Consider the following 15,337-nt stretch of genomic DNA (forward strand, 5'->3'; position numbering starts at 1 on the left):
AATATGTCTCTCTTAAATGTCGTGGAGTGGATATACTTAAGTACTACCTCAGTGCTTTGTTGTAGTTGTATTCCACCAATGCCATAACTAACTTTAAATAGCTAGACCTTAATGTTAATTTCAATAGTTAACGCAACGAAATAAATAAGATTTAGGCTATTTATCTATTTTTAAAAGCAGGAAGAGGGTTTAGCACAACATCAGATACGAACCTCTTTCCCATTTGCACTAGTGCTTATCACAGTATTAAACACAAGTTATTACATTGTTATTTTAATTTCATCATGGTTGACATTATCTTCAAGTTTACATTAAACGTTTGCATGTGTATCGTCTTGTTTGAAGTGGTCAGTCAACCAGAAAGTGCACAGCAGTGGTTAGAGAGGCAGATACACGACCAAGAAACAAAATGAGAAGATTGTCGTGTGATCCAGCCAATCACTGTTGAGGGGGGCGGGATTTCCGGCGACATTGACAAATCAGTAATGGCGACACAGAAACACTTGAACATGCCAGCAAAACAACACTGAGAGGGAGTGAACTTTTGGACAGCAGTCATATTTTGAAGAAACATTACAATTTTTCAATCTAATTGTGTGCTGTTACAGGTCAGCCGAAAGGTAAATTGACTTACGGCGCTTCGTTTGTGATGCATATTGACATGTAACTACTCATCGTTCAGCTAACCGTCCAAACTTTCTGACAGTTCGCTTGCTGGAGATTCTGGACTAGCTAGCAGGCTAGTTGCTATGCTAGCTAACGTCAGCTAGCTAGCTACTGTAGCTGTTAGCTAAGTTCCCCAACGATCGAGCGAAGTAGACAGCCTAAAGCGACCTACTTGATTTGTTTTGTTGAATTGTTTGCTTCTAAATCTAATATGAAAGTTGATTTTTGTCTCTTTAAATACTGCCAAGGTCATGTCATGAGCTTGACTTTCATTTAAACATTGATCATGCCTGCATATCCGTGATGGCCCCCAGTTTTTGGCGAAGCCATGATCCAATCAGAGTTAACGTTAATGTTAGTTCTACGGAGTGATACCGTTAGGTTACCAAGCTAACGTCACTGTAACTGTACATGTCAGAAAACAACGATGTGACGCGAATGTTAACCTATGTATATAACCTGTATCGCGCTATTTCTTCCGTTTGTTATTGGTGATTGATTTATTTAGACATCGGTTTCACACACACACACACACACACCTACACACCTACAAATGATACTGTAAACATAATTAATATAAATCAATGTTGTGTTGATGTTCATATTACTATTTATTGTCTACTGTCCGAATATTTGGACAAATTGCATGTTGATGCTTTGGCAACATTGTATTGAAAGGTTCATGCCAATAACGCCCCATTAAATTGAATTGGGTTGTTTTAACGCTGTAATTGTAATTTTTCAAACATTTACCTCTGCTGGAAATGAGGTGACAGCATTGATAGTAGTCGTAATTAAAGTACTGACAGCCTTTCTATAGAATACCAGAGAGATGAGTCATTGTGTTAAGCAGCCATATGCCTCTGTGGTTTGACAGCAGGAAGTAATAGACTGTTTGTTTGTAGTGTGACAAACAAAAGTGGTCAGTCGGACTGATGCTATGGTAGATGGAAAGATGTGCAGTGATGGCACAGTCTGAGCAGTTGGCAGTAATAACCACAAAAGACATTTGTTTACACAAAGGTTTGCTGTCCATATACCAAATACATCTCTGTATGTCTGTAAAGTATATGTTATGGATGATTTATTTCATATGTTGTTGTTGTAGTTGTTATTGTTAGTCTACTGTTCAGGTTTTTTTTGCATTATAGTGAGACTTAAAAGTTTATTTTTTTTACTGGAGAATACATTTAAACCTGTCAGGCCTAAAGATGCAAGCTCTGCTGATGTGAAGCACTAGCTATGATTTACATATTCTTTATTGATTTTTACTTCTATTGACAGTGGACAGTAGAGAGGGAGATAAATGGGGAATGACATGCTAAATGGTGAGATTATATGGCACACGTAACACCCAAAGCAAATATTTTTACTGCATAGTGCTTAAAATAATAATGTACACATAAATGCTACAGAAATAGCAGCACCTATACAATGAAATCATGTCCAATGAAGCAGCAGCGTGATAAAGAGAAGCATTATTTAATTTATCTCATACATGCCACACAACTCAAAACCGAAATGAAAGACAATTTAAACAACAGTTAAAATATAAAAATACGTTACATTTATGGTGGTATTGGACTTGTGTTTTTTGCATGGCATTAAAATCCTGTCCCTGCTTTTTCCTCTGAAGCTGTCTGGTATGCTCCCAGCAGTTCAGTAGATGTCCACCCCTTCAGACACATCAGGTGGTATGTCCCATCCTGGCCCTTCTCCAGGGGCAGGTCTATCCCCAGGGCCCATCTTGGGCCCCAGCCCTGGACCGGACCCCTCCCCAGGCTCTGTTCACAGTATGATGGGACCCAGTCCTGGACCTGGAACACCCAACGCACCTCATGGCATGCAGGGTCAGGGACAAAGTGAATACTCTCAGGACAGCATGTATCCCATGCACAAGGTACATTGTGCCCTCTGCTGTGAGGAGTATTTTGAAGGCACTCCTGCTCAAGGACAGTGTTGTAGTAGTTATTTTATATCTCTGTGATGTCTTCAGCAGGCTTAGTTGTTACTGTTAACAACCTTGAAAAAAACCACTTATTTTTTCGCCCTTTTTGACGCCTTTTCACAGTTTGTTTTGGCTTTTTCCGACGTTTTAAATTGTAAAATTTTTGCCCGATAAGGCAGAAATACCAAAATCTATTTAATGTAATTTAGAAAGTGTTGGCCTATACTTTTCTTTTTCACTTATCATCTGTTGACAGTTCAAATACCTTAATAAATGAAAAGCAATTAAAACTGAAAAATCCATTCAGACAATGTGTGGAAATCTACAAGGGGCAGTATATCTCTGCTTGTGTGTGTGTTTTTATCTTCTTTTGAGATATATCTATGCTTTTAGCGAGAGCGTCTTGACAATTTTGGCATGTAGCACCTTAGAAATATAGCTACATAGCCAGTTGTTTATCTCCCTCCCTCTTTCGCCCACAAAAATGTGACTAATGATAAATAGCAAGAGAAATGTGGTTTTGCTCAGCGCAAGAGGTGAGATGAGTCATTTAACTTGAATGCCAACAATATTAATACAATTTTTAATATGTATGACGATTAGATTATTATCATCATTCAGTTTTGTAGATGTTGATTTTAGGGTTGCATTAGAAATCGCAGTTTGAGGTAAAAATGTGTTGTGTACAATGTTTTTTCTATTTTCAGACCATGGAGGGTATGAATGAGAAGACCATGGCAGATGCGATGCACTTTGGTCACATGAAAGGTGTTGGGATGAGATCTCTTCATAGTGGTATGGGGCCTCCACAGAGTCCGATGGACCAGCACAGCCAAGGTATCGTATCACTTTGTTTTTTAAATTAAAACATTGTTTTATTAAGTTTGTTGTAAGGTACCTTTCTTTTGCTCAGTAGCATCAGAAACTTGAGTAGTAGTACTTTAGGGCAGTGGTTCCTAACCTCTTTAGTAGAGACGCACCGATAGACCGGACGGTGACCGGAATTGGCTGGTTTTCACATGCTCCACCATGACCGGCGACCGGCAGGTCAGTCTGACATATGCTGATTTCATGCTGGTCAACGCTACAATTAACTGACAAAATAAGTTATACGAGTTACAGTTCTCAAGGACGCACGCACACACGGACGCGACAGCACAGTCTATTTTTCGTGTGTACCTGCCCGCGGTGTGAAGCGCGTGTCCGCGCTATTCTCGCACATGTAGGGAACCTCGTGAATTAACCTGCAACATGTCATCTGTTTGGAAATTCTAAAGCGTGTGTGCAGAAGATAACAAGTTTGTAATATGCAACACCTGCAAGGAAAAAGTAGGGCGTGGAGGGATGACACCAAAAACCCAAATCACATTTTTTTTGTTGGATATTGGATGTGAAAAGAAGGAAATGGTTCTAACGTTTCACTTTAGATGTGTGTGAATTTCCCACACCAGGACTAATTTATATAGTTCTATTTTATAGTGATCCATTATCTCTTCAAAAAATGTTGTATGTTCTGTGCAAAATGTTCTATTAAAGAAAAGATAGAAAATAAATATTTGTGTGTGCTATAAAGTGGTTAGAAAAAATGAAATTGGAATCGGCTAAAATCGGTATTGGCTGGCCTAACTCAATGAAAATCGGAATTGGCCTAGAAAGTTGTAATCGGTGCATCTCTACTCTTTAGCTTGTGTCCCCTTTAAACAATCCCTAGTGACAGTTTGCATATATCTACAGATTATAACCAGGCCAGTCAAATGGTAATTATTCATATTCATACAGTTTTATTGTAATACATTTGACAGGTTGCAAGTGTAAAAATAACCCAGTCATTAACAAGAAAAATGCAAAGTTAAACAAATCACCCGTTTTTTGTTTTCTTTGGCCCCCTTAGCTCAATTGTATGACCCCTAAAATGGGCTCCGATCCCCAGGTTTGGAACCATTGCTGTAAGGATACTAATGTAAATTTTTGTTATTTAAAATCATTCAAACTCCTTCCTGTCTACTGTAGGATACATATCCCCCCATCCATCCCCCATGGGCGTCCATGAGCATGCTTCTAGTCCCATGTCAGGAGGTGGAGGTGGTAGGGGACCCACACCGCCCCACATGCCTTCCTCCCAGTCAGGCCCCATGATGCCCATGGATCCCCAGTCAGCCGTGCCCAACATGTCCAACATGAGCCAGCAGGGCCGGGGACCTTCTGCTTTCAGTCCGGTCCAGCTGCAGCAGCTCAGAGCTCAAATCCTGGCCTACAAGATCCTAGGCCGTGGGCAACCCCTGCCTGAAAACCTCCAACTAGCTGTTCAGGGCAAGAGGAGTCTACCCACAATGCAACAGCAGCAACAACAGCAGCAGCCGCAGCAGCAGGCACCAATTGCTAGTCCTTACAACAGGCCTCCAGGTAAGTTGATACAGTTTTACAGTGATACAGACTGGTTAACTTGATCTTTAGTGTGACGTTGTTACCCGATGCAACAGATCTGAGCACACTTGACACTTCAATATGAGCTCTGTGTCCTCCATGAAATGTGAGTCAGGCCACCTCAATACATGGATGGTTCATATCTCAATGCGGCCAAGATTTTGACCTGAGAGCACCAACACCTGTAATGTAACCTGGCAGTTGTTGCCTGGCATGAACAGGGTGTCCGCTTGCATTCAGAAGACAGGTGTAATCGTGACCAGAGATCTTGATCAATTTGAGCTTCTCAAATCCAAATCATTTTTAGTCGTTGGAAATGTTTTTCATGGTAAGAATCACAATTTTGGTGTCAAATAAACAGTCAAGATTTTTGGGATTTCTAAGATTCATTTTTTATAAATGTCTGTTTGCTTATAATATTAGGAAACAATCTCATATCTGATGAGATTTCACTCTGGTGGTGTTTATATTGCTGCTGTTATTGCACTATTTTTTGGAGGCCTTCTGTGGTAAATTATGTAAAAGGATATTCCACCTACCCTCCATATATTGTCAGGTACAACATTTAGCCTAACATTTTTCTTGGGGGGGATCTTAAAAAAGGTCTAATGCAAAGGATAATGGTATAGATTGTTGTGTATAATTACAAAATATTTAGGCTACAACTAATGGCTATTTTCACCAAAGATTAATCTTCAGATTTTTTATTTATTTATTTACAATTAATAAAATAATCGCTCAGTCTATGCAAGAAAATTGTAATATATAATAATGATAATTTTAACAGCAAAATCACAACATTTTGAAGAAATTAAAAACCCTTTTTTTCAAACTATAGCAACAGTCCCATCAAAGGCTTACATTATCTGTTTACTTTGCAAAAATTGCAATGCAAAAAAATTATTAAAATATGAATTGTTATTGTGTTGGAAGGTATGCCAATGGCACCTTTGGGTGGTCCCCAGTCAAGTCCCTGCCCCACCCCAACCATGCAAGGACACAATCAAAGCACAGGACCCAAGCCTTGGTCTGATGGTAAGTAAGTACTGTATAAGTGTAGAGTTAACAGTAAGTGTAGACTAAAGTCACAGTGAGCTGCATCACCTTTGACTTGCAATACACATTTTTATTCTACATGTCCATAATCTAAGGTGTGAGTGAAAGATTTGAGACTGACCAAACTACACCCAGCTCTTAGATGTGTAGTCTTGCATCAGATTCTCTTTGATGAGACTGCGTGGAATAGTGTGGAAAAATGCTGCAAAACATGGTTGACTTAAATACAGTGTAACAGCACTGGCTTTGAAGACTTCTGCCCCGAAACACAATTTGAATAGGTTTGCTGGTCATCTGGACAGCCCCTCTGGACAACTATAATTTTCTATTAAAACTGGGAAAGATAGAGTACAATACTGTTGCAACACCCACAGTAATTTTATGGAAATGTGGGCAAAATATTATGATTAATACATGTTATAGTGAAAAATCCCATTAGGATGAAACATCAAAGTCTGTGAGTCTAAAAAGTAATCAGTTCTTTGTTACTGAAGCAGCTGTTTTCAGTTCTTTTTTTCTCTTGGTGGCATTAAAAATGTATTCTTTGATTTCCAAGCTTTTGAAGCTTTTTTTTAATTTTATAAATATTTAATATAAACATTAGACCTTATGCCAGGGGTCCCTGGTGGAAGGAATCATAGCTGTCATTAAAATTAAACGATTGATCAACCTCTGATGGATTTTATTCATTGAGAACCATCCCAGTTGTTTTTAGCTCTTAACGTATACTTATAATAATTTATATGATCCTCCTGAGTTTATAGGTCTCAATGAAATTACATGAAAAATAGGGTTTGAAAATATGGGAAAAAATAATACAGCAATATCCTTGTGCATTCCCTGACTAGTGGCTTAATGTGGATACTTTTTCAATCCTAACCATTCAGCATTATTTTACAGTTTTCACCATATAGGTACAGGTTAACAGTGCATTATAAAAACATGTTTTAAAACAGTTTTTTAAGCCAAGGACCCCTTAACTGAAAGAGAGATGAGCAGGGACCCCCTACTACATATATTGTATAAAATGAAGTTGCATATTAAACTGGGCCTACAATAATGTGTAGGGCGTCCTAAAGCCTTTATACATACCTTTTTTTGCATAGGATACTAAGCTATTAAAATAGCCTAATAATTGTTGGCATGATTTTATAAATCATGTTTTAATGTTAAACATGTTGGCACGGTGAATCCTTAGGATTAACTGTATCTGTGGACGGCCTTAGTGACTACCTTACCTATAGGCCAGTAAGCAGTGGGGATTTATATTTGCTAATATGTTGAATTTATGTTAAAGTGATGGTTCGGAGTAATTTCACCCTAGAGTCCTTTGCACCATGACCTCGAGCCAAACACCCCCCCAGAAGCTTTTTTCAGCTGGGTGTAGCATTGGGAGAGTTAGCGTAGCAGCGTTATCAGCTAAATAGCTTAGCGCAGGGGCTAATGGACCCACGTTTGTATCTCGTAAATGACCCCACTAATAATGCCCGAAATGATACCAAACTTCTTTATTAAATAATTAAATAAGGTAATGTCTCCAAACTTACCTCAGTAATTACTTGTCCCCTGCTAGTTATACTACAGCACTTAGTTAAAAAAAAAAGTTAAATTAAAAAATATTTTTGTTGCATCTCTTTTCGGTGTAGTAATTTGTAGACAGCCCTAAGCACTCGTCTTACTGCCGGTAGCAGCAACAGAGAGCAGAAGCCAGCAGGCAAGTGTTCATAAACTTCTAGTGTACTTACAAACTTTCCAATCCATCGTTTTATGAGTACATAACCTATATGTACTACAGTAGACGTTTGGTATAATTTTGGGCATTATTAGTGGGGTCAGATACAGATACAAACGTGGGTCCATTAGCCCCTGCGCTAAGCTATTCAGCTGATAACGCTGCTACGCTAACTCTCCCAATGCTAGACCCAGCTGAAAAAAGCTTCTGGGGGGGTGTTTGGCTCGAGGTCATGGTGCAAAGGACCCTAGGGTGAAATTACTCTGAACCATCACTTTAAAGTGCCCATATTATGAAAAAAAACACTTTTTCTGGGATTTGGGGTGTACTTTTGTGTCCCTGGTGCTTCCACACACATACAAACTTTGAAAAAAATCCATCCATGCTGTTCTGAGTGAGATACGGTTTCTGAATGTGTCCTGCCTTCAGTCTCTGGATGAGCTTTTCAAAATGGGCACAGCTTTCTACGTCACAAGCCAAAACGAGGTGGCTAACCGCAACCGTTAGCTCGTAGTGTTAGCATTAGCATGCTAACGCTAGTATGCTACCTCGTTCTCAATAGCAAAGCACTGCTACAACACACACAAGTTCACCATAATCTACAAAAGAACTACTTACATGTGCGCCCTCATTTAGTAGTTTCCCAGCTAATCCTGCCTTGTAACTGACCAAAGTTGGAGAAACAACCTTTCTTTTACTGTCTATGGAGCTAGCTAGCTGACATGATCTACATCTGAGCTACTGCGCACTTGCAAGTGCAATCAAAGATGGTACAGAAGAAGAAGAAGAAGAAGAAAAGAGGTCTCACTCTGTAGCTAAAACAGAGACCAGGTGAAAAGAGGATCTGCAGCAGTGAGAGAGAGCTGTGTGCAGTACAACAAAATATGGTGTTTTTTGAAAATTTAAACCATGTAAACCTATTCTGGTACAACCTTAAAATACAATTATGAACCTGAAAATTAGCATAATATGGGCGCTTTAAGACTTTTTCATTTTTGAAAAAACGTTCAAAGTTTTAAAGTTTAACAAATATTTAGAGAAAAAAACAAGATACAAAAAGAACTGTACAAAACGGTATAAATACTGCATTGACTTCCTAATGTTTTATAGTAGTCAAAACAGCAATAGGTCATGGAAGGTGCTCTGATGGCAAAATGGTCCCAGGTGAGGAAACAAACTTTTTTGAAAGAGGTCTACATCTAAATTAAAGAGGAACCTTGGAGTGAGGGAAAACCTATGGAAACAGGGAAGCTCTCTTGGACCAAGGCCTTGGAGGGGAAAGGCCTGTAGTGTTACGTATAGGTGTCTGGTCCGCTGCCAGTCTGTTTGTGAAAATGAAAAAAATATTGGTTCTTATTTCACTGAATTGAGGAAACCCTGGTTGATATGTACCTGCCTACCTGTGTGGGTAAATGGAGTCACTTTCTCTGCAGATCTGTCCATGTTGAGCCCCATGGTAAACTTACAAGCTGAACATTGTTCTCATGATTCTTTTGTGATTTCGATCATTTCTGTATTCACCTGCCCCACTGAGAAGTGACCCAATAACAGACAAAGTCTTTGGTCTCTAGGTCAAGTTGGTGAAAATCAAGCCAATGCTCAGAAGCACCTCACCCCTGTTCCCAGTGGACGCCCGTCACCTGCACCACCTCAGGTCTCGGCTGTGCCAGCTGGGCCCATGCCAGGCAATTCGGTGACCCCTCAGCCTCCTGGGCAGCAGGTGTCCCCCATGCTTCAGATGCAGAAACAGAACCGCATTACACCAATCCAGAAGCCCCAGGGCCTGGACCCAGTGGGGATCCTGCAAGAGCGAGAGTACAGGTATATTAATCGTTGTCACCCATTTAACACTGGTGTCATCATACAGTACTGCATGGAAACACTGAGGGCCAGATGAACGTACATTTGTGAATGTAGAGTTATCAGCCATGGCCAACCCGCAGAACGCACACGCTGTGATACTTCAGCTCACGTTGTATTTACCAATCCTGCAGTTCATCGGGTAATGAGCACATTTCTCCGCCCACTATACTGTAAATTGCGCGCATCTTTCTATCATGGATTAGCCCCTAAGTCAGTCAAAACGGCGAAAACAAAGATTTAGCAATAACGAGGTTGATCTCCTTGTTCATGAGGTAACAGCTTTATGGGGGTTATTTCGGCATTAGTGGTGGTGAAATGTATTGCCCACTATTGACTAGTGCGCTGTAGCAAAGCGTTAAAGGTGCCCTGCCACACAAAACCGTTTTTACTTGCATTTTTTGAAATATGTTAGGTCCGTATGTGTTTGTGTTATGTCATGAATATGAAAATGAACTGCTACCTCCTCTGTCAGCTCTAGCCACTGAAAAGAAATAAGTGGAGAAATCAGGCCAATTACAAAAGCTGGTCGGTCTGACGTTGTGTTGCCTGAGCTCATTACTATTCATGAGCTTGCCCAGTTGTGCTGGGTAAAGGATGCTGATAGCCAGGCTCTCATTGGCTAGCTGTTAGCCAATCAGAGTCAAGCAACTTAGCTCACTGAATATTAATGAGATCTGGAACAAATTTCTATACCACACTAGAATGGCTTGAAACAAGGTAAGTCGATGGTAGAACTTCAGACATTACCACAAAGTAATGAAATACGTGTGGCAGGGCACCTTTAAGTACTGGTGCTATGATACGGCTGAGTGCAGACTGCGATATTCCCACTGCTGATGCTATGACTGTTTGAAATGATCCTGATGCCAATTAGGGGTGGGAATCTTTTGACATCTTTCGATTCCGATTCAGAGGCCAACGATTCGATTCTAAACCAATTATTGATGCATCCCGATGCAACAATTTTTTTTTTATGTACATTTCCATGCTTGATTTAAAAAAAATATACATATAAATCTGAGTTTGCTACTCAGAGTTTGCTAATCACTTCCTAGACAAAGCAGCTAGACAAAGCTTAGATTTTGACATATACAGTATTTGTCACACACAAGTTTTAATGAAATGTTTTGTCTACTGAGGTTTTTGTTTTGTAGTCATTCCACGCTTAAGCCTTAAACATGCTTGTGAAAGCCACCTTCTCTCCCAGTAATCTTCCATGTCAGAGGCTGAGTCATGTTTAAAGGTGGATAATTGGCTTCTTAGAACATGAAACATGAGGTGGTCAGATGTAATGTGATAAAGTAGATGAACAGCCTATATGTGTTTTGCCTAATTAGTTTATGTATTATTAGATCATGTGTATATATACACATTTTTTATTTTTGTTGTTCCTTTTGGCCATTTTTGTGTGTTTTTTTTCTGCACTCTTGCCTAAACTCTAAGTTGTTGTCCATTATCCCATCCTCTTTCAGTCACTCTGTTTTCTGATTTGTACTTGTCTGGAGACAGTGACTTTTAAAAAAAAATCAACACATTTTATTAACTTATCAGAATCAAACATCGAATCGTTCTAGAAAGAATCGCAATGCATCTAAGAATCAATTGTTTTTCCCACCCCTTAATGCCAATATTTGTAATGTAGCGAGGAGTTTAACAACTGCTGGAATGGAATATGAACGCTGAGTCGGAGATTCAATGTCATCTTTGATTTCTTCCAGTAACTGTAATATTGCATGGCTGCTTAATCTGTAACGCTTAATGATTTTGTGTTCACTCAACTGAAAAAGTGTGATCCTTGTGGCAAAAATCCTTTCAGCTCGTCTCCTTGGCCTATCTTCGTCTTGCTCGGATTACTGCTGCCATTTCACCAGGAGGCATATGCAAGGAAACCCGCTTGTGGCTGGTTTAAATCTGCTTTTAGGCAGAGAATTTTCACCACAAAATAGAGGCGCGCTTTCATGGGCGGTTTTTGTACATACCGCGGAATACATAATTAGGTGCACTTTACGCTTCTCCTCCCATCTCTTTATGGCAAACTCCCACTTTCCCCTTCACCCTCCCATGAATGCATATGCATGACACGGAAAAGCGCAATTTGACATTTTCGGTCCCTGTGACAGCCAGTCTGCGCTTTTACTTCTGTGCGGCCTGTTTGTACATACCTCGCCATGCTTTTACGCACACGTTGCGAAACAAATACACCTGAAGTAGGCGCAAAAGCGTTAGTACATCTGGCCCTGACTGCACATACAATTCATGAACAGTTCTTGAACAGGTCTTGACAACCTCCCTGGGCTACCTTAAACTACATTTAATCATTAAACCAGTCCGTAAATAACATCTTCATCATGTCATTTTGATATTGTGTTTCTAAATGAACCACATCATTTACAACCCTGATGTAAAATAACACTTACCATTATCAACATTAATTGGCAGCCATGGTATTTTTAGCTTTGTAAATTTACTTTTTCTTGACTCCTAATTTCAACATCGGCTGTTATGGTCTCAAAAATCACAGATGGGTGACTTTTGTGTGTTTTTGTCTTTGATAATGTTCAGAATCGGTGTCGAAATCATTTTAAAGGATAAAATGCTCCTTTCGTTTCAATCATAAACAGTGTAAAAAAAACAAACGTAAAGATGTTCAAAATAAGTATACTGTACCAAAAAACATAAAAAATATTTCTTTACTCCAACAGTTTTTGGAGCTCTGAAACAAGTGGAAGTATAATTTTAATATAACTTTTTCATGTCCCTCTGTGTTGAAATAGTTTGAGTTGTGATCCGATGTAATACAGCAACCATAATGTTGCACATAGAGATGTGCTGGTGTATTTTTCACAGTGTATGTTTATGCGACACATTTTTGTGTGTGAGAGAATTCAGGCTTCTTTTTGCATGATGGAGTCTGATATTTTCTCCAATGTGGGAAGTGGATAGCTCGAAGTAGGTGCATGATTGCAGAAACTATCAGGAGACGTTTGGGTCACTTACACACACTCACACTCACTCGAGGTGCAGGAGCACACCGAGGCAGAGATAGGTGCTGAACCTTGTATCTGCTGTATCCTGTCCTTTTTAAATTGATGTAATTGAGACTTAAGATGCAAAGGAAGTGTTACAGAAATTAAGTCCTATTCAGTCAGTTTCATGTTGTGACTGTGAACGACTCAAGGCCAACACATTTCCAGAGGGAAGTACATGTACCTGTGAACTTAATAAAGTGAAGAGCATGTTGTGTTGGAGTACCTATGGCCTTTGGTAAAGGTGCTGTGCATACACAATCACAACGCTGATATCCACTGTGATATTAGCCTACAGGCTGAATCATTTTATAAAAAACAAGAGACACCTGATGGGAATATGAGGAAGGCGCGCATACATGGATGTTATTGTGGCTTCTTTTCCTTCATACAACTTTAAAGGCTCTTCTTCGTAAATTTCTGAGGTCCCCTGACAGTTGAGTAATCAAAACAGTAAAGTCAAAGTTAGAGCTTATAAATTATGCATTCTTTACCTTGGGCGAGTATGAGGTAAAGTAAGCTACATTCTGTGCTTTCTTGAACCACTTTTGATGACGGAAATATCAGCAGGTGTTGTTGAATCGTAATGAGTGGAACAAAGTAAACAACTTGCAGCGTGTCTGCCATAAATGCAGCATACAGAAACGTAGGAGCAGGCCAAGGCTATGTTCTTATAGTTGTACAAAGATACTAAACTGCCTCTGATGGAACCATCCAAAAACTTACTTACATAAACTGTTCATACACCTGTTCTTTAGAAAGCCAAATAGGTAACAGTAGGAACAACTGATAACCAGTACTAAAGAGTCCTCATAACGTGATTGTATATCACACCATTCAGGGAGACACTTCTTTGCCTGAAATGTATAAACTTAATACGATTTTGTATGGCTGGGTAGTTTATACAAAAGGTGACACCAATACAGTATATCGCTGATTTATTTCTAATATAGAAATCCATTATTCTGATACTGGATTTTTGAGGCCAATACTGATATTGATATTTGGCAGTTTAAATTATTTATTGTTTTAGTCTGTGTTTTGTATTGTTTTTGTCTGTATTTTTTTGTGACTTTTGCATTTTTTGCATGTATGTATCTATTTAGGTAGATAGATACATAAGTTCTCTATTGTCTTTCATGTAAGTGTTGAGTTTATTTGATTTAGAAAAAAAAAGCTCCATCTAGGGAGGTGCATTGCAAATTAGCTTATGCTATAAATGCTGTGGTGTGTGGCATAGCTCTATGCTACATACTTGTCCCTATACAAATAAACATAAATAAAATAAATAACAATCTGATAACAATATATTGGCCCATAACATAAACAATATGTCAATCAATCTATCAAACTGTGTAACACAGACACTGCAGTTTGGCATTTCTGTACTGCAATTTTGTGTTACTTATCGGCCAACATATACACCCATACCAATATATCTGCATTGAGCTAACATTGGCCGATATACAGTATATCAGCTTGGCAGATTTATCTGTCTAGCTGTAATTCAGATTATGATGTTACTGGTTACCTTCATAAGGCTTCTGATTATGTCAGGTCACTGCTCTAATATCTGCCATCAGTCAATCAACACTAATTAATCATCAACAGTGCTGATAGTCTGATAATTGTGTAAGGCATTTATCAACCACAAACTCCAAACATTTCTTGGCTCTAGTTTCTCAGATGTGAGGATTTTATAATGTATAATGTTTTATATTATTGTTAATTGAATATCTGTTGACTGGACAAAACAACACATTTTAAGATGCCACCTTAAGGTCTAGGGAATTATGATTTTATTTCAATTTTTTTTTTATTGGCTAAACAATAACTTAATCAATTTTAAAGTGAGGGTTTCCTGATAGCCCAAGGGTTTAGGTGCACACCACATAACTGCAACGTTCCCAGTTTGATTCCAGCTGGTGACCATTGTTGCATTTAATACCCCTCCCCCAATTGTTTACAGTCTTCCTCTGCACTGTCACTTAAGGCGAAAAAAAAAAAAGAAGAAGATTGATAATTGCAGCCTTGATATTTTCATTTTGGAAATTGGGCTTCACTAAACTTATACTCTTTTACTTCTAATCATTATCACTTTGTAATCAGAAAGTTTGGCTAAATTAATTCAGTATAGAACAACTTTATTCATCCCTTTCTAGGGCAATTGTGTATCCCAGCGTGCTGTGAACATATGCTTTAACATTCTTCTCTGGTCTTGGAGGGATGAGGCACTTTTGCCATGCAGACTGAGGAGGTTGAGATGGTGCCGTCTAAAAGTACACGTGTGTCTCAAGTGTCCATATATTATGTGGTCTTTCCAGGGTAGTTGTTAGAGTTGTTACAGTTTGATTTACCATCGTCCTAATGTTCCTCAGGTTGCAGGCTCGGATTGCACATCGAATCCAGGAACTGGAAAGTTTGCCAGGCTCTCTGCCCCCCGACCTGAGGACTAAAGCCACAGTTGAGCTCAAGGCACTGCGTCTACTTAACTTCCAGCGGCAGGTACACAGCAGTTGCTATGTTTCGTGTAAAATATGACTTCACAGAATATTAATTTACCCAGATTTATACAAATTGCCATCCTAGTGATATCTAGACAGTTCAAAGCAATAGATATGT

At 39.1% G+C, this 15,337-nt stretch overlaps 1 protein-coding gene across 2 annotated transcripts in view; it reads left to right on the forward strand.

Annotated features, from left to right (window-relative positions):
- The first annotated feature begins 499 nt into the window (after positions 1-499).
- The window catches only part of smarca2 (SWI/SNF related BAF chromatin remodeling complex subunit ATPase 2), a 59,456-nt gene continuing 44,618 nt past the window's right edge, over positions 500-15,337 (forward strand). For both annotated transcript variants that reach the window (XM_028577416.1, XM_028577418.1), the window contains exons 1-7: positions 500-620; positions 2,303-2,566; positions 3,322-3,451; positions 4,625-5,017; positions 5,972-6,073; positions 9,398-9,647; positions 15,094-15,220. In XM_028577416.1, the coding sequence (XP_028433217.1) occupies positions 2,333-2,566; positions 3,322-3,451; positions 4,625-5,017; positions 5,972-6,073; positions 9,398-9,647; positions 15,094-15,220 (1,236 nt within the window). In that variant the 5' untranslated portion in view covers positions 500-620; positions 2,303-2,332. The remainder of the gene's footprint in view (positions 621-2,302; positions 2,567-3,321; positions 3,452-4,624; positions 5,018-5,971; positions 6,074-9,397; positions 9,648-15,093; positions 15,221-15,337) is intronic.

Source organism: Perca flavescens, chromosome 5 (assembly GCF_004354835.1).
Source record: "Perca flavescens isolate YP-PL-M2 chromosome 5, PFLA_1.0, whole genome shotgun sequence".
Classification (NCBI taxonomy): Eukaryota; Metazoa; Chordata; class Actinopteri; order Perciformes; family Percidae; genus Perca; species Perca flavescens.